Source organism: Musca autumnalis, unplaced genomic scaffold (genome assembly GCF_047663935.1).
Source record: "Musca autumnalis isolate F117 unplaced genomic scaffold, ASM4766393v1 scaffold_2, whole genome shotgun sequence".
Taxonomy (NCBI): domain Eukaryota; kingdom Metazoa; phylum Arthropoda; class Insecta; order Diptera; family Muscidae; genus Musca; species Musca autumnalis.
Genome location: NW_027411755.1, coordinates 159,671,327 through 159,698,055, shown reverse-complemented (window position 1 = coordinate 159,698,055; position 26,729 = coordinate 159,671,327). Strand labels below are relative to the sequence as shown.

The 26,729-nt window shown below is 35.3% G+C and overlaps 2 protein-coding genes across 3 annotated transcripts in view; one reads left to right on the top strand and one right to left on the bottom strand.

The window, feature by feature from the left end:
* The window catches only part of LOC141394790 (uncharacterized), a 55,457-nt gene extending 32,142 nt beyond the window's left edge, over positions 1-23,315 (top strand). The window contains exons 3-10 of one of the 2 annotated variants that reach the window (XM_073969679.1): positions 15,643-15,806; positions 15,866-16,111; positions 16,578-17,148; positions 22,187-22,335; positions 22,398-22,527; positions 22,588-22,733; positions 22,793-22,891; positions 22,954-23,315. In XM_073969679.1, coding sequence (XP_073825780.1) covers positions 15,643-15,806; positions 15,866-16,111; positions 16,578-17,148; positions 22,187-22,335; positions 22,398-22,527; positions 22,588-22,733; positions 22,793-22,891; positions 22,954-23,199 — 1,751 coding nt within the window. In that variant the 3' untranslated portion in view covers positions 23,200-23,315. Of the gene's footprint in view, positions 1-15,642; positions 15,807-15,865; positions 16,112-16,577; positions 17,149-22,186; positions 22,336-22,397; positions 22,528-22,587; positions 22,734-22,792; positions 22,892-22,941 lie in introns of both variants that reach the window. The other variant, XM_073969678.1, reaches the window with a different exon arrangement.
* On the bottom strand, positions 540-15,057 carry LOC141394791 (glycoprotein endo-alpha-1,2-mannosidase). The gene is made up of 3 exons (XM_073969680.1): positions 10,502-15,057; positions 2,649-2,877; positions 540-950 (listed from the first exon to the last, which is right to left on the bottom strand). The coding sequence occupies exons 1-3, from the start codon at positions 11,506-11,508 to the stop codon at positions 675-677; spliced, it is 1,512 nt and encodes a 503-aa protein (XP_073825781.1). The 5' UTR covers positions 11,509-15,057; the 3' UTR covers positions 540-674.
* Positions 23,316-26,729: the final 3,414 nt, after the last annotated feature.

The following is a 26,729-nucleotide window of genomic DNA, read 5'->3' as shown; positions in this document are numbered from 1 at the left end:
TGGCAAATAAAATAGTTTTTGTCATATTGTACAGAGTCCTAAGTCTGCTTCCAATCGTTTATAAAAGCGTAACTGTGGAAATGACTGGAGTCTATTGTAAATGGAAAAATTGGACCATATCAATGTGGCTTTAGAGCTGATAAGTCCCCCATTGACTAAATCTTCAATTTACGTAAAATGTTGGAAGATTCGAAAGAGAGCCTTATATAGTTTTACCATACTATTGTTGACTGCTTTCAACAGTTTCGCTATGTATATATTGAAAGGGATTTCGAGCCATGTATGTATTCGGTATACCGCAACAGTTGACTAACTATATACTAGGACCAAAGATCTACGGGTCCATCTATTATAAATATTTTTAGGTTCGGCTTATGGGACAAATGTTTTGTATCGGCAAATCACTTACATTTCTCACAATTTTTCCACTGTATATGATTTCTTCTCCTTCTACTTCCTACATTAACTTCTTATGAAAATAAAATTTAATTGGCATTTATTTATTATATATCTTTTTTGTTTTCTTTTAAAGTAATTGCTTTTCGGTTTTGTTAAATATTTTTGGCATTCGGATTGACAGATGATTTATAATCAAGAGAGAAGAAAAAAATCTTAATACTGATACGTCTTATGTCACATATTGAGTGAGTTATTGTTAGTTTTTGCTTTCACATCTAACAAATTGTATTATTTAAATATTCATAACAGCTTAGCAGGGTGTGAGCAGCATTTGATGCTGCGGCAGCTTCATTACGAGTTTTAACAAAATTCGTAACCCAATGTGTTGTAAGATCCAAATATTTAGTCGGTTTGCCAGGACTATAGTCAAGAAAGCCGGCCTTGGGTAAGACTTCTTCAATTTGACTGCCATCGGGCCAATTATTGTAGCTGGCAATGTTAATAAAACCGACATGATTGAGAATAGCAGTTCGCCAGGCCACACCATAATACTGCAGCGCAAAAAAATGTATATGTCAAAAATAATATTTCATAATTAGGAGTTTCTTGGTAGCTTAGTTAACAATCGGACCTAATGGGAAATTAAATGAAAATTTGTGCTGCAGGTCTGTTTCGACATTTCATCTTCAACCCTAATATAAATATTTGTAATCTAGAACAAAGATCTCAATTTAAATGTAGTACGCAACGCCATCTATCGGTCACAACTTATCCAAGATCATCACTACTACAAAACCAAAAGCCATCTTTAAAGCTTGGTAAGAAACGCCATCTACTTGTCACAAAACAACTTGAGAAAACAGTTTTACTTAGTCCTTGGTGACACTAGAGAGTTTATGTTGGAACAGTGTCATGTTCCACTGTGTGCGAACATACTCTAAAGCCACATGTTGAAACTTTCATACGAAACTTTCACAGCTTTTGGGAGAGAGCGGAGATGAAGGAGCTGCTTTACCTCTGCTCTTTCCCAAAAGCTGTGAAAGTTTCGTATGAAAGTTTTAACGTGTTACTTTAGAGTTAAGGCCATTTAAGCAAAATTGAACTTAGATTTAAGTTTGGTGCAATAGTCCAATCAGCTGATATGAGAATGTTCTATAAAGATCGACTTTGGCTGAACTAGTTCAGTGATTCGTTCAATTCGTTTGTAAACTATATAACTATAAACAAAGATCCTCACCGCTGCACAATTCGTGGAATATAGTCCAAACTCCTGATATGAGAAATGTATTGAACCCATTATGGTCGTTCGCTCTTTTAATGTTTGGCTGGCATAGTTCAGTAATTCTTTTCAGTGAATCATTAAATTGAACTAGTTCGTCTGTGAACTATACAACTATACTTAACAAAGATCCCCCCGTTGTACATTTGCATTGGGTATTGTGTTTCATTTTATCCAAGATTATCATCACTACAAATAATAATGGCGATCTTGAACTAGTTCGTTTGTAAACTATACAACTATACTAAACAAAGATCCTCACCGTTGCACAATTCGTGGAGTATAGTCCAAACTCCTGATATGAGAAATGAATGGAACCCATTATGGTCGTTCTCTCTTTTAATGTTTGGCTGGCCCAGTTCAGTAATTCTTTTCAGTGAATCGTTCAATTGAACTAGTTCGTTTGTGAACTATACAACTATACTTAACAAAGATCCTCACCGTTGTACACTTGCATTGGGAATTCTGTTCTATTTTACCCAAGATTATCACCACTACAAATAGCTATGGAGATCTTGATTTATTTAGGGAATTTTTTTTAATTGAACTGGTTCCGTATTTTTTACTTGGAACTAAAACGGGTAATCTACTAACCTTTGAACTTGCAGCTTAAGGCATTATTTTATAGGAGATATTTGGAAAACGTACATTTGAATCAATAGTTTTGCAATTAATTAACGAACTACACAAACTTCAAAGGTGTTAATGGACAGCCTTATTCTTGAGTAATATGTCCGAGAAGCTCTACATGATTATTTGTGGGTCCAATCGTAGAAATCGGATTTTGATATATTGACTAAAAATTAATTAATACCAATTCCAAATCTTCTTCAATTTTAAAACACGACCTCAATGTTTTCCAACCCTTAAGACCAATTTTCATTTTCATAATTCCCCCAGAAAAAAAGTCCGATTGTTAACAAAATGAATTGTGAAGAAAATATCAAAAAACAAAATCGGTTTAGCTCACCCTTCCATTACTGCGATGCCTTTGTATATCACCGTGTCGGGGAAATTTATTACGTTCTGCAAATCCAGGACCCACAGTTGGTACAAATAGCATTTTATAGGTTAAGGCAAACGATTTGAGATAGGACCAATTCTTCCATGTGCTGGCGAATGTGGCTCCATTGCTTGGCAATTTACTATAGAAACCATCTAAACATAGACGCCTCATATAATCGGCATGATTTTTTAATCTATGAATAAGAGATTAAGGAGAAGAATATATCATTCGTTTCTTATTGAAATATTCTACTAAACAAATGACATCAGAGAAGGATGTTCAGAGAGAGAGAGAGAGAGCACATCAAACCAGTTTGCCGAAGTAGAAATTGGTAAATAGTAGATTCAAGTTTTATGCTATTCTAACCAAATGTAAGGTGCTTGGATTTTAAGCATTTAAGTAATGGAAGGTAACCAGCATGGGAGTTCGATATGTATAAAAAATGTTTAACTATTGAGGTTTGCAGACAAATCATAATTACCAAGGGTTACTTTGACGGGAGAATTCAGGGATAAAAACAGATAGATTGCCGGGAATGTCATTAATGTGGGTCAAGTGTCTGTTATAAAGTATTTAAAATAAAATTCAAAATACAAAAAAAAAATAAGAAAGGGCTATAGTCGGACAGACAGAACCGACCATAAGCCAAATACACACATTTAATACTTCGGAGATGTCCATGCAATATCAAATGTTAGTTGGTGGAATAAATGCCCAATGATGCCTCTATCTCACGGTATATAACATGACGATCCTGCATTATCCGTTCATGCACGGCTTAATTTTTTTCTGACACAACGGCCGTTTTGGGACGTTTTAAGCGAGTGTCGACCACGATTGAATTTATTCAACCAGTTTTTCATGGTGTTATAGGATGGTCGTTTATCGACTTGCAAAGATTTGATCGATGCACTCTTGCGGTGATTATCCACGTCGAATGTTGCGAAAAATTATTGGACGAAAATTTTCACAGTAAATTCTATTTTTTTTTTTGCAAAGTGATTTTTCAAGTCACTGTAAACAACACAACTCATGGTCGTATGTCAAACGGTCCTGAGTACGTTTAAACTAAAAAATTTCAAACTTTTGAATGGAAATGCCAGAAGGCGTCTGGCAACACGCAGTGTTTCCAACCAGGTGTGTTTTTATTAAAGCTCATTCTTTTTTGCAAGAGCATGATACCTAAAACATGCAATTTCAGATCGTTTCACTCACGCTGTGGGATGTCATCTTCACCAACTCTATGACATGACAGCGTAACAAATTCCCAAGAATAGTATTTTCACTAACCCTTTGGCATGTTATCATTACTTTTTTATCTTTAACTTCTAAAAGTAAAGTATGGAATAATAGTAATTCGATATTTATCAAATACTAGCACACCCCGGCCCGCGTTGCTGACCCTTCGTAATGGGTTTTAATGACAACTTTTTATGGACTTTATGTTTGACAATTCAAAAATAGGTATTTTCTACCTCACTTCTTCGGTCCATTGTCAAACAGAGGAGGATTTTAAATTTACCAACAGATTTTGTCTGTAACCTTTCTTTTCTCTTACGGACTGTCGGATTTTTTTCGCCTATTGATGCTGTTTAGGATTTATTATCGTCCATGTCCCCTGTGTCTTTATCCTAAAGCGATCTAATTATAAAAGTAAAAAAATGGTCAAGTCAAATTCTCCCGCTTATTGAGACTTATATGTTTTAATTTTTCATGGCTGATGGACCGTTTAAGGAAATTTGTACATATTTCGTTGTTCTTGATCGGGGGCGCAACCACCGTTGTCCCGAAAATTAATTTGTAAGCCGATGCATTCATAAGTTTAGCAAATAGGGCGATTAGAAAACAATAGGCTCTCGAAATTTGTCTACAGATATATAGCATTTTGAACCACGGGATATTTCTGAACATTTTCTGAAAATTGCATGAAATTAGGTTCAGTAGTTTTGGAAAAATAAGGAATTGAAAAGATAGGGCGTTGTCATCAGTTTTCAAGATATAACATATTTAAATAGTGGGCGTGGTCCGTTATTTTGGCTACAAATATGTACCTGGGGTTGTGTGTACCCATTGTCTCCCAAAATTGCTGAAACCGATATAATCATAAGTTTGGCTTATACATATAGCGTTTACAAGAAAGGCGTGGGGAAGGTACCCCACCTCCTCCGAAATTCATAAAATATACATAACAACGGCAAACATTGAGCTTTTGCTGTACATTTGAAGGAAATCGGTTCAGTAGTATTGGATATATAACATTTTAAAAAAACAGGCGTGGTCGGGTCTTTAGGCCCCAAAGAAGTACTACATTGTACATTAATCCGTAAATTTTTAAACCGATACATGCGTAATTTTTGCAAATATAGCGTTTTTTTTAATATCGGAGATGGGAGGTACACCGCCCCCTTTTGGAAATCAATAGAATGTGTAGCCTATTTTCGGGGGCCATCCCTGTACATTCCCTGACAATTTTAGGAAAATCGGTTCAGTAGTTTTTGCAGAAAACTTTAAATTGAAAAAAGTGGGCGCTATAAAAATTTACTTTCCATAAAAACCTAAGTTGGGTTATGACGCCATTTTGTATTCATAAAGATATGGCGTTTTTATGATTTTTTGGTTTTATTCGACCTTTATACTTATTTTAGAAATTATTGATTTAATCATCGAACCCCGAGCTTGATTAAATCAATAATTTCTAAGATATGGCGTTTTTTAAATATGGCAAAGGGAAGTACCCCGCCCCTTCGAAGTTAAAGAACATGTGCATCCTATTTCTACCGGTGGCCATCCCTGTACATTCCCCGAAAATTTCAGGAAAATTGGTTCAGTAGTTTTGTAGATGTAACATATTTTAAAAAGTGGGTGTGGTAAAGTCTTTGGGTCCTAAAAAGTTGGTATGGTCGGAGACACAACCACAATTGTCACGCAAATTTATTTCCAAACCGATACATTCGCAATTAATTTAAATATAGCATTTTTAAAAAATAGCGTATAGGGGAAGTTTCCCGTCCCCTCCGAAACTAAATTTGGAGACTATTTTCACCGGGGGCCATCCCTGTACATTCCATGACAATTTCAGAAAAATTAATTCAGTAGTTTTTGTAAAAAATTAAAATTTTAAAATTAAAAAGTGGGCGTGGTCAAATTTTCTTTGCATAAAAACCTAAGTTGGGTTATGACAAACATTTCAAAAAAGAATTATCCAAATCGGTCCAGCCGTTCTCAACTAGGGATAGGTAAGTCTACTTACGGTTAATCGAATAATCGATTTTTGCAGTCAAAAATCTAAAAATTGTAGTCGACTTTTGTCTGGAGGGAAATCGCATAATCGATTATCTTGTGATCGACTTTGCTCATAGACTGTGGACTTTACGGTTTCACACATTTGGCTGTTTTACAGTTTCAAAAGAAAACTCGAAAATTGACGAATAGTCGATTATAATCGATTTTCTGCGGTTATGAAAAAGTCGAAAGTCGGGATTTTTGAGACAACTAAAATAATCGCAAGACCGAAAAATCGCATTTTTAGTTTTAGACCAAAATCGAAAAGTCGAAAAATCGATTATTGCTTTCCATTACCTATCCCTATTCTCAACAGATGCCATTACCAACGAACGACATTTGATTTTTATTTATATAGACTATGATAAATAGACGGATAAAAACAACAAAGTTATTCTTATTGAAATTGCATTTAGCATTCATCGAATTGCTTCAAATGTTGAAGAAAATATCCGATATTTCACGAATTGTACTTGGAATTCATGGAATTGGTTCTAAGGCTGAAGAAAAGATCGGAAGTTTCACAAAATCCTATTAATCATTCATAGAATTCGTTACAATACTGAAGAAAAGATCGGATCAATCTTTGATCACTTCATTGGAACCAATGCAAAAGATCCAATGAAATCGCAAGGAACCACTTCTATGAAATTTTCCTGGTTAGCTTAAAAAAAGTTAACATTGTTAACATATTCTACTTGTCCTAGGAATATATATGAGTTTAGTACTTTTTTTTTTTTGACTTCAATACAACTCGTGGTGGAGGGTATAGAAAGTTCCGCCCGGCCCGAACTTAACGCTGCTCTTATTTGTTTAATCTTAATTTGTCAGGATCTACACTAGGGTTATGACTTTTTGACATTTTTTCTCAAAAATGATTTCCTGTAGTAAGAATGAATGAACTTTTATCTATTAATGTCTAAAATACAAGTTATTTAATTTAAAAGGTTCCGAAAAATATTCTATAAAATGAAAAATGAAAAAAAAAATTCTCAAAAAATTAGTTCCTTTTGTACGAATGAATGCCATTTTGCTTACAGTGACTTCAAAAAATTGTCAAAAGTTTTGAAAAATAGAAATTTTAAACGCCTTTTGTGCTGAAGCTTTTTGTATCGAATCACTTTATAATTAAGATTTTATGCAATCTTAGGAAAAAAGTCATCAAAATATCATACAGGGATACGAGATTGTAAAAAAGTTATAACCCTAATCTACACTCAGAACAGTAGTCTTAAGGGGTTACCTCTACTTATCACTTGTGTGTAGAAGCGCAACTTAAAACGCGTTTTTCTCGAAATGGCATTTTTGAAGTTGGTGCCAACGACAGCTCGGGCTTATTAAATAAATAAAAATCTTGCCTTTAAGCGAGACGGATTTTTGTATACCCTCAGCATTTATGCTAATGGAGGAATATACGGTTTCATACGGTCAACATGTGCCTCATAGAAATAATGGTTTTAGACCCCAAGTATGTTTGGACGAAATCCGTTTCAGAAAATTTGGAGTTGATTTAGCCATGTCCGTCCGTCTGTCTGTATGGATGGCTTGAGCGCACGTTAACTCTTGAACGGATTAACCGATTCGGTCCAAAATTTGGCTTTAGTAATATTTAGTTTAAGTTCGAAGATGGGTTATATCGGTCCACTAATTCAGGTGCCTCCCCCGGAGAAGTTCGAAAATGTTCCGAAAAATTGTGCGACCGATTTGGTCCATACTTTACACATCGTGAAATTTCTACTAGACATAGATGCGGTTCCAACATGGACTCTATCAGTATACTCCTGCGGATACCTCCCACACAAAATTTCGAAAAGGTTCAGATTAGGTTCTGCTCTCGTATCGCTTTGATTTTTGTTGTAACAACTTGTATTCACTGCCACCCATACGACGGTACAAGGTTCATCAGAGGCAAGTTTATACTTCCTGCGAAAATAGCCTGAAAGTTGTAAAAACCCCTATGACACCGTGTGTAGGGGTTAGAGAGCAAGATAACTCTCGAACGGATCTGCCGATTCGATCCAAAATTTGGCCATCGTAATATTTTGTCCAAACATAGTTTAAGTACGAAGATAAACCATATAGGTCCACTCCTTCAGGTAGCTCCCCCACAAAAGTTCAAAAAACTTCGGAAAAATAGTTCGCACGATAACTCTTGAAGGTAGTGAACATTTTGGTCCATACTTTACACATCCTAATATATTTACCACATATAGATCAGGTTCAAATATGGACTATATTTGTCCACTTCTTCGGGTACCTATCACACAAAATTTCGGATAAGTTCTCTTTGAGACCTGCTCTCGAATAACTTTGATTTTTGTTTTGGCAATTTGCATTTACTGCCTCATTTACGACGGTAAAAGTTTTTTTCAGGAGAAAACAGCCCAAAATTTGGCCTTCGTCATATTTTGTCACAGTTTCAGTTCGAAGATAGGCAATACCGGTCCAAAACTTCCGGTACTTCCCCCGAATATTTAAAAAATGCCACTTAAATGGTATGCATGATATCTCTTGAACAAGTTTGGTCCAAACTTTGGATTCTTCTAAAATTTCGTCCAAATTTAGTTTAACTTCTAAAATGAGTACCTCCCACATAAAAGTTCAACATTTGTGTCTGAGTTCAGTTTAAGGTCTGTTCGAAGATCCTTTGGAAATGTGTACGGTGCTGTTCGTTGTAGTCCTGTTTACAGCGATATTTCCGTGCCATGCTTACTGGCATACTGGTCCAAAAGTTATACGATGACCCTCTGAAATGACTAGTGGGCGCGATAGCTATGGAAAAGATATGACTCCCAAAATAAGATCCACTTCAATAATGATCTACGTAGGTCCATTCCTTTAAATACCTCCTCTGCAGCGCTTTGAACTTTTTTTGAACATTTTCGTAGGCAAGTTCAAATGTCAAAAAAAAAAAACGCCACAAAGTAGTGAAAAGACCCTAAATACATTCGATCTGACCGTAGACGAAAGTTTCAATTCAATTAGGCTGAGGGTATATCTCTGTCGGCAAAGCCGATTGATGCTTTTTACTTGTATTTTATTTATTTGCCCGAATTTTGGACATAGAACTCTTAATTTTTTTTTAATTCGAAACACTTTTACAAAAAACTAACTCTTCGCAGGTAGCCAGTTATTACAAAACTATGGAATATTTTTCACCAACAAAAATTCCAAAAGTAGTTTAATGCTCTTTCGGTTGATTTGGTAGTTTGACTTTTGATATCGAATACAGCTACGAAGAAAGCGTACAAAGATGAAATATTTCTCAACATTTTTGTTGATTTTTTCCAAATAAAAGAAGCTGCCAGAAACTTTCAGTACAATTGATCACATCAAGAATCAAGATGTTTCTAAAAATATTTTTATTAATATCGTTTATAACGACTGTGGCTTGTAGCGCCCGAATTTGCTTGATCCCTTGACTTCGACTGTAAATTACTTATAAAGGATACTTTTCGGGTTAGTACTGACTTTTCGTCCGTTAACATCAATAGCAATATTGTTTTCCTCTATAGTTGTTGGCGTTTTTTATTGTTGGACTGCAGAATTTTACATCTTTGTGTTTATTTCAGCTTTAGTCCATATTTTGTTGTATTCAAGTATTTGAATAACAACAAAATGTTTTACAGTGGATATGAAATTGATTAGTTGCGGGCGGAGGGTAGGGAATACTATAGTTTCAGTTGTCACCAAACAACTTCATCAGTTCCCTTTTCCGCCGACTCTGTATCGATAAACAGGTCAATAAGCCCATCCAGCAAATTAAACAAAATGAGAAATTTGCCATATGGCCCTAAAACTGATTACCCTACAATTTGAGTCGAACTAAAGAATTTTATATCCATCACTGTTTTTATGTCGTCTTTGCTTTGCAAAGAATACGAACATAGGAGTGTTGCTTCAATAAGCGGGGGTAAAACAACGAGAAAGTTGTTGTTTTTGCATTACGCATTGATCAACAAGGCCGTGCTGATGCCTATTATTGTTGTTGGCGTTTTTTATTGTTGGACTGCAGAATTTTACATCTTTGTGTTTATTTCAGCTTTAGTCCATATTTTGTTGTATTCAAGTATTTGAATAACAACAAAATGTTTTACAGTGGAAACTATAGTATTCCCTACCCTCCGCCCGCAACTAATCAATTTCATATCCACTGTAAAACATTTTGTTGTTATTCAAATACTTGAATACAACAAAATATGGACTAAAGCTGAAATAAACACAAAGATGTTTTCCTCTATATATATAGGATTAAAATTAAAACATCGATAATGCAAATAAATGAAAATGGAAATTATCCTATTTCATTTAAATACTCTTCTTAATTTATATTTTCTTATTGATAACTTTTTAGAATTAATTGCTTTAAAAATAAGGAAATTATCATCAATAATATTTTTTTTTAATTTTGTTTAATTCTACATTTTTGTTTTTGCCTCATTCCATAGAAACTGGTTTGATATGTGATATGAAACGACACTCACTGAACGCCCTTCACCGACTGACTGCCTGTTGACTTTTGTCGCTCTTCTTACCTTATGTGACCTATAAAGTATGCATCTAATGTATACCTTAAGGTATCGGGCGTTTTACAAAATGCCTGAGCTGTGCTCGTATCCATTAACTTATAAGCATTGCTAATATAGATGATTGGCATTTGGTGGCGTCGTGACTGTGAGTAGACTTTTAAGAATGCAGGATATTTATAAAATTTCCTAACATCCTGTAATTGTTGTTGGATATAGGAATACGATTGATTTGCCGCAACGGTAATTTCAAATGTTATCGATAAATTATATTTTGGCGCAATTTCAAAGATGTTACGATATAATGGTTCCCATTGCTCGGCGGCAGCGGCGGCAGAAGGTCGTGAGCCCGACAAACTTAAAATTAAAACACCTACACCACAATTGCGTATATTTTCAAAATGTTTGGCAAATGTTGTTTTAGTGGATTTGTATAAACCCAATGCAGGATAAAAAGCACTATTGAGTATTTTTGCAGGTGGCCTTAGGGTTGTGGAATTGCCATCCGACAGTAGTATATCCTTGGAGGAAGATTTCTTTGTTTTATACCAAGGCACTGGTGCCGTGTAAAATATATGTATGGCATTATTAACACTCTCCGCAATTGTGTGCTCTTCCTCCGGATCAAGTTGGCTTTGTTTTTGGTGCTGTTTTAAATTATCAATTTTCTCCTGTATTAGCCTAGATTTCAATTTATGTTCATCATATTTTTCAGGTTGTATAATGCCATTTTCTCGGGGCGATTTTAAGACGACAAGATTTTCTGAGTTTTGATTGATGAGTGATGATGCAGCAGCAGCAGCAGCCTCCCTTTGTTGCTGCTGCAGCAATTGTTGAGTTGCCTCGTCAGCATAGGCTTGGGCAACAAAACGTTCATCGATTAATTTTTCCCCGTTAATGGAATGTTGCAGGCCATTGTTGAGTATTAGCAAAGTTATCACAATCAACGTTACAATCATTAACAATAAAATTATACGAAATTTTCGAGGATTTTTACAATATTTGGTAAAAATCATATTGTCTTCTTTTTTATGTCTGTATGTGTTGATTGGTGTGTTTGTGAATGTGTATTGGTTATAGCAAAACGAAAGGAAAAATCAGACAAATTTTCTTTTTTTTTCTTCACAACATACTTGTAGAGATTTTTTCGTTCTCCGTGATATTTGGTGATGATTTTTTCTTTGGTTTCCACAAAATTTCCACAATTTATCTATAAACAGATGTCAGGCACTTTTTTCTTTAATATTTTTTAAAATTTTTCTACTTTTTTCTTTTATTTTTTTGTAAGTAATTTTCTAATTTTATATTGCAGTCCTTTTTGTTTGCTTCTTCATTCATTCGTCGTTCACTTCACAAAAGGACTTTTCTTTTAACTGAACGACGAACAGCTTCAAATGATATTTTTTCACATCCACCCTTCATTAGTTTTCATTCCGTTTTTTTTATTCAAATACTTTTATGTATAGGTATGTATCTCGTTGTGTGTGTGTACGTATGTCAAAACTTTTGCAAGAGTGTGTGAATGCGTTGTCCTCTAGACCATGTGTTCACAGTTTTCTGTTTTGATATGTACTGTTATTTTTCGTTTCCTTGTAATGCTATTTTCTTTTTTGGTTGTTGTCCTCCTCCGCCCAGCTCAAGCTCTCCCTCCCTCCATGTAAATAATATTGCATAAATTTCCAAACCATAGAAATGTGTGCTACCAGCAGCTGGGCCAGCTTTTATGCGCATGACAAACATTTGAAGATTTTCTCCTAAATAGGATTTAAGAGAGGACCTCCACTCTTTTTGTATACTGCACAAAAATTATAAAGGTGGAATTTGAATTGTTCATAGAAAAATCGAAAATATAGCTGCTGCACAAGTCTATTTTTTGATTAAGCTAATAATCTACCTTTAGTGTTAGAAAGCTTAAAGTCCTGCACAGACCATCAAACTTTAATGACATTTTTGTTAGGTTTGGGCAGTTGCTAGACACTAAGAAATCAATAGAAGGCTTCTATGGAGGTCTTCTATTCTATAGAAGGCTTCTATGGAGGTCTTCTATTCTATAGAAGGCTTCTATGGAGGCCTTCTATTCTATAGAAGCCTCCCACGGAGGTCTTCTATTCTATAGAAGCCTCCCACGGAGGTCTTCTACTCTATAGAAGCATCCCACGGAGGTCTTTTATTCTATAGAAGCTTCCCACGGAGGTCTTTTATTTTATAGAAGTCTCCCACGGATGTCTTCTATACTGTAGAAGCCTCCCATCAGACCATCAAACTCTAAAGACATTTTTGTTAGATTTGTGCAGTTGCTACACAATTCTATTCTATAGAAGCTTCCCACGGAAGTCTTCTATTCTATAGAAGCCTCCCACGGAGGTCTTATATTCTATAGAAGCCTCCCACGGAGGTCTTCTCTTCAATAGAAGCCACCCACGGAGGTCTTTTATTCTATAAAAGCCCCCCACGGAAGTCTTTTATTCTATAGAAGTCTCCCCACTGAGGTTTTCTATACTATAGAAGTCTCCCCACGAAGGTCGTATATTCTATAGAAGCCTTCCACGGAGGTCTTTTATTCTATAGAAGCATCCCACGGAGTTTTCCATTCTATAAAAGCATCCCACGGAGGTCTTCTATTCTATAGAAGCCTCCCACGTAGGTCTTCTATTCTATAGAAGCCACCCACGGAGGTCTTCTATTCTATAGTAGCCTCCCACGGAGGTCTTCTATTCTACAGAAGGTCTTCTATTCTATAGAAGCCTCCCACGGAGGTCTTCTATTCTATAGAAACCTCCCGCGGAGTTTTCCATTCTATAGAAGCATCCCACGGAGGTCTTCTATTCTATAGAAGCCTCCCACGGAGGTCTTCTATTCTATAGAAGCCTCCCACGGAGGTCTTCTATTCTATAGAAGCCTCCCACGGAGGTATTCTATTTTATAAAAGGTTCCTATGGAGGTCTTTTCTTTTATAGAAGCCTCCTATGGAGGTCTTCTATATTATGGAAGCTTACTATGTAGGTGTTTTATTTTATAGGAGCCACCTACGGAGGTCTTCTATTTTATGGAAGCCACCTACGGAGGTCTTCTATTCTATAGAAGCCTCCCCCGGAGGTTTTCTATTCTATAGAAGCCTCCCCCGGAGGTCTTCTATTCTATAGAAGCCTCACACGGAGGTCTTCTATTCTATAGAAGCATCCCACGAAGGTCTTCTATTCTATAGAAGCCTCCCACGGAGGTCTTCTATTCTATAGAAGCCTCCCACGGAGGTCTTCTACTCTATAGAAGCCTCCCACGGAGGTCTTCTATTCTATAGAAGCCTCCCACGGAGGTATTCTATTTTATAAAAGGTTCCTATGGAGGTCTTTTCTTTTATAGAAGCCTCCTATGGAGGTCTTCTATATTATGGAAGCTTACTATGGAGGTGTTTTATTTTATAGGAGCCACCTACGGAGGTCTTCTATTTTATGGGAGCCACCTACGGAGGCGTTCTATTTTACAGAAAGCTCCTATTGAGATATTCTGTTTTGTACAAACCTCCTAAGGTGGTCTTCTATTTTATATGGAGGTCTCCTATCGAGGTCTTCTAATTGGCATAGTTTCAGAGAGTTCACTAATCATCAGTCGGAGATCTGCCCAACGCTTGGTCCCGGGAGGTATCGCCAAGGCAAGGATACCAGCAAATGTGAATCGTAAAAAACGATTTTGCTTTTGTTGCACGTAGCAAAGAGTCTTGAAGCTTTACTCCTCACCAGCGTCACAAATAGCTGTCCACTTGCCGATCATCAGCAATGGTTTTGTAAGCAGCTTAGCACGAACAGTGATGAGGTGATAGAACAGTGATGAGGTGCAGATAAAGAAATCTTATTGACCACATATAATGCGATAGGTCGGTCTGTGTGGTCCGCGAATGTAAGTGCCACCCCATAGACAAATATCCAAACCAGTCAAAATGCGGCCTATGAAATGCAACAGGATGCCTTCTTATGACTTCAGTGAAACATTTACATGTGGAGACAATGATTCTTCCAGTACAGCAACTCGGGTGTTACCGTGATAGCCCTATTTATCACCATATTGTGGATAGGTGGCATGTCAGGATCTAGAAAGAGAGCTGTAACGTTACAATAGAGAACCTCTAGATCAACAAGCTTATGAAGCAGGTTTAAATAGCATTCACACAGGTTCAGTTGCAGATGCCATAAAGAACTATAGTGTGAATCCGGTCCTCGGAGAACATCCCCCATCTATCGCAGATGGGGAGCGTCAGCTGCCACGACAAACCAGAGTAGTTTTGGCTCAACAATGCTCGGGATGTTGCATTCGACTAAATTGTTGTGGTTATTGTCTATACTAACCCTTATGTTTCATGTTTGTCCGATAGATGGTTCTGATCTACAGGGTTTTACTATTCGGAACGAAGCTACATCGGGATCAGGACCACTTTAGGAAATTAAAAGTAGTTTTTGTTTAGTTGGGTAGTTGGAGCAGCCCAGAGCAGCGATTATTGTCTCTGTTAACCATTATGCAGCATTTTTGTCCGGTAGATGGTTCTGATGTATATCGTGTTAGTATTCGGGATAAGGACCAATTCGGGTTCTTTTGAGACAGAAATCAAAAGTAGTTTTTGGTTTTATTTGGGTAGTTGGGGTAGATCAGTGCGGTGGTGATTATCTATGCTCAGCTGGATGTTGCAAATTTGTGCGGTAGAAAGTTCTGATCAATATGGTGTTAGAAATCAGAACAAATTATCAATGGGATCAGAAACACTTCTTGGTCTTTTGAGACTGAAATTAAAACTATTTCTTCTTTAGTTGGGTAGTCTAAATGATAGGTTATTGTCTATGCTAACCTTAATGTTGCAACTTTGTCCGTTGGATGGCTCTGATTTCGTTTGGTTGGGTAATTGGTACAGCCCAGTGCAGTGGTTATTGTCCATGCTAATTTTCATTTTGCAACTTTGTCCGACAGAGAATTCTGATCTATATGGTTTTAGCATTCAAAGTAAATTCACAGAAGGATCAGGACCACTTATGTGTCAGTTGAGCCAGAAATTGAAAGTAATTTTTTTCGCAGATCATATTTATATTTTTCGTCAAATTTAATAGGGAATCTGTCATTGGTAAAAGAATATACTAATTTATTCCTATAATTTCCCATTTTAATAGGTTATAATTCACCCACACCTTCTCGAAAGTATTCTACATTATCAACGGAACTTAAACCGGAGAATAAAAATTCTGAAATATCAGGTACATCATCAATATCTTTACAGAAACGACCATCGTTTAGTTTTAAATTGCGACGATTTTCTGAACAATCACCATCGAGAGTAAGTTGAATAAAAACCAATGAAAAACTGTCGTTAATTTCCATTTTAATAAATTACAGCTTAAAGTCGATAGTAATCGTATTTCTCCGGATCTAACCCAAATGCTAAATCAATTTCAATCTATTGGAAATATCAAATGCTCTCGAATTAAATGTCAGCTATGTGGATTTTATACGGAGATACCAGTTGGTGGTTTACGTCAATTGCCGAGAAATCTTTTAATTGTTCGAAAAATTGAGGATCATCGAAATAAAATGGCCAGCGAAAATGTCAAGTTATGTAGTCTGTGTTATGAAGAGACAAAGGTAAGTAAAATTGATTTACCTAATATTAATGGTCCACATTTTATTCCCTTTTACATTTTATTCCTTTTTTGAAAATGCATAGCTTTAATTCCAGATGTAGATGGCGCGTTGATAGAGTGCTATTAACTGTGGTTAATGCCCTTGCTAATTTTAATTTCCATTTACCCAATAGATGACGTCTTAACAAATCCATTTAAATTACTACCAAATCCCTATCATAGTAGAAATTATTTGTTTTATTGAATACCAAAATGAATCCAATATTTTTCCGAAAACAAGTGTTTGGCAGTAATTCCATCGAATTCGTTTTCGTTTTGTCTTGAAAAATATACCATACATAAATCTCAAACCAAAAATTCAGAGGTCAATGCTATTATTAAAGTATTTATTTTGAATGCTCAAAAATGATATCCATCCTCCTAAATGTAATCGTTTACTTATTATCCCTCTTCTCTCCCCCTTACAGGCCAATTATTTTTGTGAAATTTGTAATCTAAACTTATGCATCCTCTGTAAGGAGTCTCATGAACGACAAAAGACGACGGCAAATCATTGCCTTAAAACAATTACCACTGAAATGAAAACGAATACTGGAGGAGTACGCAGCACTCAACTGTCTCCAAATGACATTTCTTCTAACAATCCAGCTCTCAATTGTTGCCTTCATCCCGGGTTTGAGTTGAAATCATTTTGCCACAATTGTCTCCAGGTGGCATGTGCTGATTGTTTAGTCTTACAGCATAAAGGTCATCGTGTCGATAGCATAGAGAAGGCGGCTAAAACCTATTCTACGATTTTACGTGACTCCGCCGAACAAACACGTTTAATATGTAAAAGTGCCGAACATTCTTTGGAAAAGTTGAATGCATCAATGCTTAGCATTAATCGGAAATGTGATGAATTACAGGCGGAAATTGAAGATTTTATGCAACGTTATAAGGAAGCAGTGGAGGTGCATCGCATAAATCTAATGCATCAAATACGTCGCACGAGAGAGACGAAATTGGAGCTGATTGGAGAACAACAGGTGGAATTAGGTAATTTTCAGTTAACATTTTAATTTTTAAAGACATAAAAGACCTGAGTTAGGGCAGACTATCATATATAGCTTAAACATTTATTTGTATAACTGCTTGAGGTATCTCGGATATTCAGAAATCTCCCGAATATAGCGATTTTTAACGTTAAGTAGTGAATTAACTAATGCACTAAAAATATCAGATCAATACATCCATTAAAACATAATTTGTGATTTCTTTGTCAAAATACTATTTAGGACATTAGTTTTTGAACAACTTCAAGTTAAGTGGTGGTAGGTTTTACTTTCAACTCTTAGCACTGCATACACAACGCAAGTAATCCCCTAAACATGGTAATGGGTTGCATGCATAATGACGGACGGCAAACAGCCAATTTATGGTGGTTGATGAATTAAAACATAGTTCATACTGGGGACTGACTGGGTTTGGTGGTAATTAAAATGACGTCATGAGTAGACAGTTAAACATTAAATATGTTGAAAAAATAGCGTCATTGATGGATGACATAAAATTATAGTTAAAACATGAGCGGGTTTTGTGTCACCCAAAATTCAGTTCAACCACCAAATAAAACACGTTAATAGAAAGCAATTCTTGTGGAACGCCGAGATTTGGACACTATAAGAGGTCTTAGAAAGAAAGAAAAAACTAGAAAGAAGAAAAAATAGTTTGTGCTGAATAAATGTTTTGAAACAGTTTGTACTGCTCATTTGTTCTTTATACCTCGACGCAGGTCATGATTGATAATGACTTAGTGGACTTACAATGATTAGGTGTATGCATTAGTTGGTTTGTACAACTGGCTGCAGGAACGTTTAATACTTTTTTGATACTTATGCAATAAACGATTAAAGCCAATGAAATAATATAATGTAGAGATATGTTCAGGTTTGGGTTTACACCAAACTCAACACCAACGAGAAATTAATGAAAAAACGAACGTTTAAATTCGCATAGTCCTCTAAAAATATTCTTTAGAAATTCACGATGAAATTCCCAAAGTCCTTTAAAAATATCCTTTATAAATCCACGTTAAAATCCTCATAGTCCACTTAAAATATTCCTTAGAAATCCACGATTAAATCCCCAAAGTCCTCTAAAAATGTTCTTAAGAAATCCTCGATAAAATCACCAAAGTCCACTAAAAATATTTTTAAAAAAGCTACGTTTAAACCCCCAAAGTCCACTAAAAATATTCTGTAGATATCCACGATTAAATCCCCAAAGTACTCTAAAAATTTTCTTTAGAAATCCACGATTAAATACCCAAAGTACTCTAAAAAATTTTTTTAGAAATCCACGATTGAATATCTTAAGTCCTCTAAAAATATTTTTTCAGAAATCCACGATTAAATCCCCAAAGTCCTCTAAAAATATTCTTTAGAAACCCACTATTTAATCCCCAAAGTACTCTGAAAATATTCTTCAGAAATCCACGATTAAATCCCCAAAGTCCTCTAAAAATATTCTTTAGAAATCCACGATTAAATCCCCAAAATCCTCTAAACATATTCTTTTGAAATCCAGGATTATATCCCCAAAGTCTCCTAAAATATTCTTTAGAAATCCAGGATTAAATCCCCAAAGTCTCCTAAAATATTCTTTAGAAATCCACGATTAAATGCCCAAAGTCCTTAAAAATATTTTTTTGAAATCCACGACAAATTCCCAAAGTCGTCTAAAAATATTCTTTAGAAATCCACGACTAAATTCTCAAATCCTCTAAAAATATTTTTTTAGAAATCCCCTATTAAATCCACAAAGTCTCTAAAAATATTCTTTAAAAATCCACGATTAAATCCCCAATGTCCTCTAAAAATATTCTATAGAAATCCACTATTAAATCCCCAAAGTCCTCTAAAAATATTCTTAAGAAATCCTTTATAAATCCACGTTAAAATCCTCATAGTCCACTTAAAATATTCCTTAGAAATCCACGATTAAATCCCCAAAGTCCTCTAAAATTGTTCTTAAGAAATCCTCGATGAAATCACCAAAGTCCACTAAAAATATTTTTAAAAAAGCTACGTTTAAACCCCCAAAGTCCACTAAAAATATTCTGTAGAAATCCACGATTAAATCCCCAAAGTACTCTAAAAATTTTCTTTAGAAATCCACGATTAAATACCCAAAGTACTCTAAAAAATTCTTTAGAAATCCACGATGGAATATCTTAAGTCCTCTAAAAATATTTTTCAGAAATCCACGATTAAATCCTCAAAGTCCTCTAAAAATATTCTTTAGAAACCCACTGTTTAATCCCCAAAGTACTCTAAAAATATTCTTCAGAAATCCACGATTAAATCCCCAAAGTCCTCTAAAAATATTCTTTAGAAATCCACGATTAAATCCCCAAAATCCTCTAAACATATTCTTTTGAAATCCAGGATTATATCCCCAAAGTCTCCTAAAATATTCTTTAGAAATCCAGGATTAAATCCCCAAAGTCTCCTAAAATATTCTTTAGAAATCCACGATTAAATCCCCAATGTCCACTAAAGACATTCTTTAGAAATCCACGATTAAATCCCAAAGTCCTCTAAAAATATTCTTTAGAAAGCTACGTTTAAATCCCCAAAAGTCCACTAAAAATATTCTTTAGAAATCCATGATTAAATCCTCCTAAATCCCCAAACCCCTCTAAAAATATTCATTAGAAATTCACGATTAAATCCCAAGGTCCTCTAAAATCATTCTTTAGAAATCTACGATTAAATACCCAAACTCTTTTAAAAATATTCTTAATAAATATACGATTAAAACTCCAAAGTCCTCTAAAAATATTCTTAAGAAATATACGATTAAATCCCCAAAGTCCTCTGAAAATATTCTTTAGAAATCCACTATTAAATCCCCAAAGTTCTCTAAAAAGATTCTTCAGAAATCCTCGATTAAATCGCCAAAGTCCTCTAAAAATATTCTTTGGAAAGCTACGTTTAAATCCTCAAAGTACTTTAAAAATATTCAATAGAAAGCTACGTTTAAATTCCCAAATTCCTATAAACATATTCTTTAGAAATCCTCCTAAATCCCCAAAGTCGTCTCAAAATATTCTTTAGAAGTCCATGATTAAATTGCCAAAGTTCCCCAAAAAATAATATTTATAAATCACCAATTAAATCCCGAAAGTTCTCTAAAAATATCCCTGGCGTTTTACATAAAAATCTCCAAAGTCCTTTTTTTAACTCCACAATTATATCCCTCCCCAAAGTTCTCTAGGAATATTCCCAAAGTCCTCTTTAGAAAATCCACAATCATAACATCAAAGTCCTCTTTTAAAAACCCCGATTATATAATCAAAGTTCTCTCAATATCCTCTCTAGAAACCCACAATTAATCGCTTAAAGTTCACCGAAACAATTCTTAAAAAATCCAAGATTGTGGCTCAATGTTTTCCAATATCCCTTTAAAAAGCCACGATTTCAGCTCATAAAATCCTCTAAAATGTCTTTAAAAATTCTTGATTATAGCTCTGATAATAATAATAATATAATAATAATTGTTCCACAAACATCCCAGACGGGACAGGGGAGACTTCTCTCATATCAATGAGTGCACCCCGATTCATATTAGCTCAATGATATGGGACCTACTGTTTATCGCCGAGTCCGAACGGCGTGTCTTACGACACCACTTTATAGAGAAGTTTTACATGGCTGAAACACTCAGGAAATGTCGCCAACATTACTGAGGGGTATTTTGCCACCGTTGAAAATTTTGATGTTGCCTGGCCGGGGAATCATACCCACGACCTTCTGTGTGCAAGGCGGGTGTGCATACCATTGCACCACGGTGGCACCCTTATTCCAAAAAAATGTCCGTAACTATAATCGTCCTCAAAAAATATTTTTAAAATAAATCATAGCTATAATCTGATGTCCACAAAAATGTCTTTAAAAATCCAACACAATTTTTGCTCAGATCTATCCTTCCAGTATACTCTTTAAGACAATACAACAATCCTCAATTTTGTCCTTACGTACTCTAAAAATTAAAGACTCGGGCTTTGAATTTGTTAGATACAATTTTGAAAAAAGAAACGATTGTTGTTGATATCGTATGAAAACGACATCTTCATATGACTTAAATGGTGAGAGTCTTTGCTAAGTTTATTGCTACAGTAGATGGCGTATTGTTTGTCTATCTATCCTCATAATATATTCTTTAAGGCAGTAGGACTGTAGCTGACAAAGTCCTTCTAACAAGTTTTCTTTAAAAATTTACTGATTTTACACTCATGTAAGGATCGCGGCTTTGAAGTTGTTAGGTAAGATTTTGAAATATGAAACGATTGTTTATATCGTATGAAAACGACATCTTCACGTAACATAAATGGTGACAGTCTTTGTAAACTCTACTGCTACTGGAGCAGGAGTATTGTTGGTCGATCTATTCTACCAATATACTCTTACAGACAGTTGGATTGTAGCTGACAAAGCCTTTCTAAAATATTCTCCAACCCTCTAAAGTTAGATAAGATTTTGAAATATGAAACTGATTGTTGATATTGTTTGAAAATGACTTCTGACATTATGAGGCATGTGGAGAATCCTTGATAAGTTTACTGCGGCAGCAATATGTCGTAAATGAGACTTAACGCCAGTAGTAGAATTCTGTAACCTTCAAAAATATTCTTTGAAAATCCACAATAATGACACTTAAAAATAAAAGATTACGGTTTAAAAGATATTGAAACATGAAACAATTATTGATATCGTATGAAAACGCCTTCTCTATGTGACTTAAATGTTGCATCGAGGATATCCGTAGGAATTAACGACTACTTCATTTACCGAAAATATTTTTTAGTTACCGAAATTATAAGCATTTAAGCTTGGCCTATTTTTTAATCACAAAAAGGTTTCCATTATCGCACTACAAGGAGGAGATAACTACCACATTTATGTTTTCAAATATCTAAAGTTTTCAATAATTAAACTATTCTTAAAAACGCATCTGTCATCCTTCATATACATAAATCTTCATTACATTATCAACAATTTATAATTTAACTACTGCCTCTTCAACTTGCCAGAAAAACGCACGCAAGAGGGACAAATGGCTATAGGGTTTAGTCAAGAATTAACCGAGGTTGCAACGGATGTTGAAATTTTGTCATTTATAAAAATACTATTGAAGCGATTCGAATATTGTCAACAATTTAAGGCAACAATTGATCCCAAGGTAAGATTTGAAAAAATTCCTACGAACTGTTTTTCAAATAACATCTTCTATAATTTTTTCAGATAATAAATATACCAAACTTCTTGCCAAAAATACAAGCACCCATTGCCAAAGATTCAAATGATATTCCCGTGTTTGGTATTATATCTATGCAAACTGTGGAACCTTCATTGTCTACCCTGCAATGGGATGGTGGGTAAAACTGAAAAGTATTTTAACAACTTAACATATTTCTTGTGTAATGTCTTTAAGGTTTTTCCCAGTTGCGCCTTAACAAGAAAGTGGAACTTACATTAATATCTCGAGATGCTGATGGCCAGCCAATGACTCATGGTGGCTTGAAGATTCAGACGCATGTTAAATACAAAGATCTCAATTCCAAATGCTTACGGATGGAGGTAAATTCTTCAAAACAAAACCAATTAATAAAGAAAATATTTTAATTCCCTCCTTTTAGGTTACCGATAACTGTGATGGTACTTATGTCATAGCTTTTACTCCCGACTCAGAGGGCACCATAATACTTATGATTACCATTAACGATAAACACATTAAGGTACGGTAGAGCAAGAATCTTTCTCAAGATTTTTGACTATTCTCATTTAGATTAATTTTCAGGGCAGTCCTTTTAGTTTCTTGGCTCGTCCGGTTCGTCCTCATACCGGTATCTATCATTGCTGTACATTTTGTTCGAGTAAGGGAAATAAATTTGCAACATGCTCTTGCCGTGGTAGTATGCCTGGCTATAGTGGCTGTGGCCATGGGCATACGGGTCATCCTGGCCGTCGTCATTGGTCATGTTGTGGAGAAGTTGTGCGAAACTCTGAATGCCATTTTGCCAATAGGTCACTGAATCCGAAGTAATTCAAGGATAATTTTAAAAGATTGATTGTTGTATGGTGAAAATTTAGTTAATTAAGTGATAACTTTGATGTTGATGTTAATTTGAAATTGTTGTTAAATAAATGTATAAAAAACAATGGTTAGATAATTGAGTCTAAATCTCTCTGTGATACCACAGTACCATATTCCACTGTATAAAAACGACATCTACATGTAGTTTAAAGGGGTGAATGTCTTTGCCAAATTCTATTCTTAAATACATGGCGTACTTTTGTTCAAATTTACCGCATTTATAGATCGTAAATCATATTCGATTCCAGAGCTTTAACCTGTCTGGGACCATATGACTATTTTTGCAGACATAAGTTTTCTGATGCATTTTAAATAGATAGGAAGCAAGAATAACCTCATGTCCAATGAACAGTAGAGCAGCCCGATTATAATGTAATCGACGATAAGATGTTCTCAAAAACGGCAACAGTTATTTAAACTATCTATAAAGAATGAGTACATGACATAAAATGCGTTTTCTTATCTGGAACCTATGTCTTCGAATATTTAATATTAATCGGGTTAATCTTTTGTGGCTTAAATAGTGAAAGCGTTTGGTATGTTTACTGTTCCAGTAGATGGCGTATATGTGGTTGGATGCGTCATTTATTAGGTGATAATTGTTTTTGGGTTACTGACAATAATCTGTCAAATTAATAAAATTTGTCAAAACTGCTGCTATTATTTGGACTTAAGGACTACTTTATTTTCCGAATAATATTGTTACGAATGTAACTGATAGGTGTAAGTTAATTTTGTTTAATTTCCGTTAATTTAAAAATTTGAATTGTAACGTAAAGTTTTTTTTATTACGCAGTTACTTTATTTAAGCAACAATCTCATAAGCAACATCTCTTCATCATTCTAGTTCTTACTTTACCTTTCATTAATGTGCTTTTGTTTTGCCATAATCATGTAATTATCGTTAAGTTTGCTACTTCTTTATTTCTTGCCTTTGTTTGTTGTTGTAATTACGTCATTAGTGTGCTTGTCCACTTGTATTGATCTTCGCCCATGTATGTGAGTATGGTTGTACGCTTAGTGCAGTGGAAGGCATTGTGACTCACAAGAGAGACCATGTGCTGTAAGTGAGCGTAAATTGGTTATCGCTCACAGCCTGTGTAGATGCTAACACGTTGTGAGCATCAACAAATTTACGCTCATTGAGAGAACAAGGGAGATCCAAAAAATTTCTCTGCGTCACTCTGGCTTAGTGCGAATGTGCGTCTGTGTGTTCATTGCACAGATTCGAGGTGTTACCAGATGTTCTGGATAACTCTCGAACAGGGCGATTTTGGGGATAAATACGGGTGGAAGCCGCAACGGCGAGTTAGTTGTGTTTTAAGCGTTGAACTGAACAGATCGGTTAAAGAAGAGCTGCGTGCTAACTAGAAACAAGCTGTGTGCTTAGTAATTAAAGTCGGTTCCGAATAAGTGTAATAAAGTAAATAAAGCATTGTAGAAACGTAATCTAAAACGAACCCTTTTTTATTTGGTACAAATAGTACTGGGGAATAAAACAACGTCTACACGGAGATTAGTTAAATCTAATTCCGTAACAATATAGTTAATAATTATTTTAGTTTTTTTTTCGTGGAGTGCTTCAAGACCAGATGACCACCGAATTTTTGTTTTCAGTCCACAATAAGAGTAATTTCACTGAAATTTTGACATCATGAGCTTTGGCATATCGTCCTAGGCAATGACCAGAGGGGAACAGCTGTGGTCGATAAAAGTGATAACTCCACATTTTGCATGGTGAACGAAGACGATTTATCGAGGATAAAAGGATATTGTCACAGCTCGTTAGACATCACCATTGTGGCCTCGGGTCTGATAAATGATGTGGTAACCCGTCATTGGCTCAGACCACCTAAATATTATCGGCTCCATTGAAAGGCCACCCGACTTCAAAACCTCTGACTTTTTGTGAACCATGGAAAATCTGATTGGCAAGGGTTCAGAGAATTTACCAAGCATCGCTTCAGAGAGCTGCCCATTGCCTCAAATCCTCGAGTAGATGAGAGAGACCACATTTGCAGCCGCTCGCTACAAACCTGCTGGTCGAATAACCGAAATTAGACCAAGTTTTCCAGCAGAGGACCTGGACTAGCAAATGAGCATGATGAACTTTGTCGTTATGTAGTTAAAAAACCTTATACGTTTCTGTTACACCACTAGTATTCTGTAAGAAGAACGAATGGTTTCAAAAAAAAAAAAAAAAAAAAAAATATGAAAGGACTTACAGATCCTTTATTATTAGAAGACGTCTGACTGGCTTTCTATGAGGTCTTCATTCAAGCCTTCCATAATATGTATACTTACTTCTCTTCTTTGAGCTCATCTCATGAGGTTTCTATTAGACAAGAACTAGAATATGACCAGCTGTTCTTCTAAAAGGAGATCTGCTGATTTGCTTATAGAAAACATCCTTGCCATGTACTACTGTTCTTCTAATACCAAAGAGACAAACTGGTCTTCTATAAGAAGACCTGATGATCTGCTTGGAGAAGACTTATAGCTCTTCCAATTGAGAACGTCCTGATCTTCTATGAGAAGACTTTCTGGTCTTATATGAAAAGAACATTGGCCTTGTATGAGTGGTCTCTTTCAAGTCTCATCTAAGAAAACTTGATGGTCTTTTATTAAAGGAACTTCTGGTCCTCATCTGTGAGAAGACCTACTGATCTTCTATAACAAGAACAACTACATTTACTGAGAAGATCAGAAGACTTTCTGCTCAACTATGAGATTCCTATCTACCTTCCACTGATGACTTGAATGGAGGCACTTATTGGCCTTCTGTTATACGACCATGACATCTATGAGAAGACCTATTGCCTTGTATGAGAGAATCTAGATTGGTCTATGAGAAGTATTTCTGGTCTTTCATGAAAAACATCTGGTCTTCTATGGCAGGACTTTTCTGGCTTACTAAGAAAATAACCGCTAGCTTTCAAAGAAAATTAAAGCTGGCTTTCTATAAAAATACATCCCGTCCTATTATACGTAAATCTCTTGGCCTTCTATACATGTTTTGCCAGAAGATATTCTGTTCTTCTTTGATAATCACCTATTGGTCTTCAATGGATTATATATTGCTCTTCTAGGACAAGATCCATAGGACTCTATGAGTCCTTCAATGAGAAAACCTTTTTGTTTTTATGCGAAGATTTTCTAGTCAGGTATGAGACGACTTTTGGTCTACTATTTGAACTCATATCAGCGGTTTAAATGAAGACCTTCGTGGTGAAGACCTATTGGTCTTCCATGACTTATTGGTAGACAGCGGAATTTTTTGCAACCCCAATTTTTAATCCGATTCATGTCAAATTTTGGGACTGGGCATATTTTTGGCTTCTGATTACATTGCAATCGAAACATATGACATATGCAAAATTATGCAAAATGCATAAATTTTTGTATATGCAAAATTTAGCATTTTACATATTTTCGTATGCAACAAATATTTCAATAATATTTACAATTCTCTTCAGACA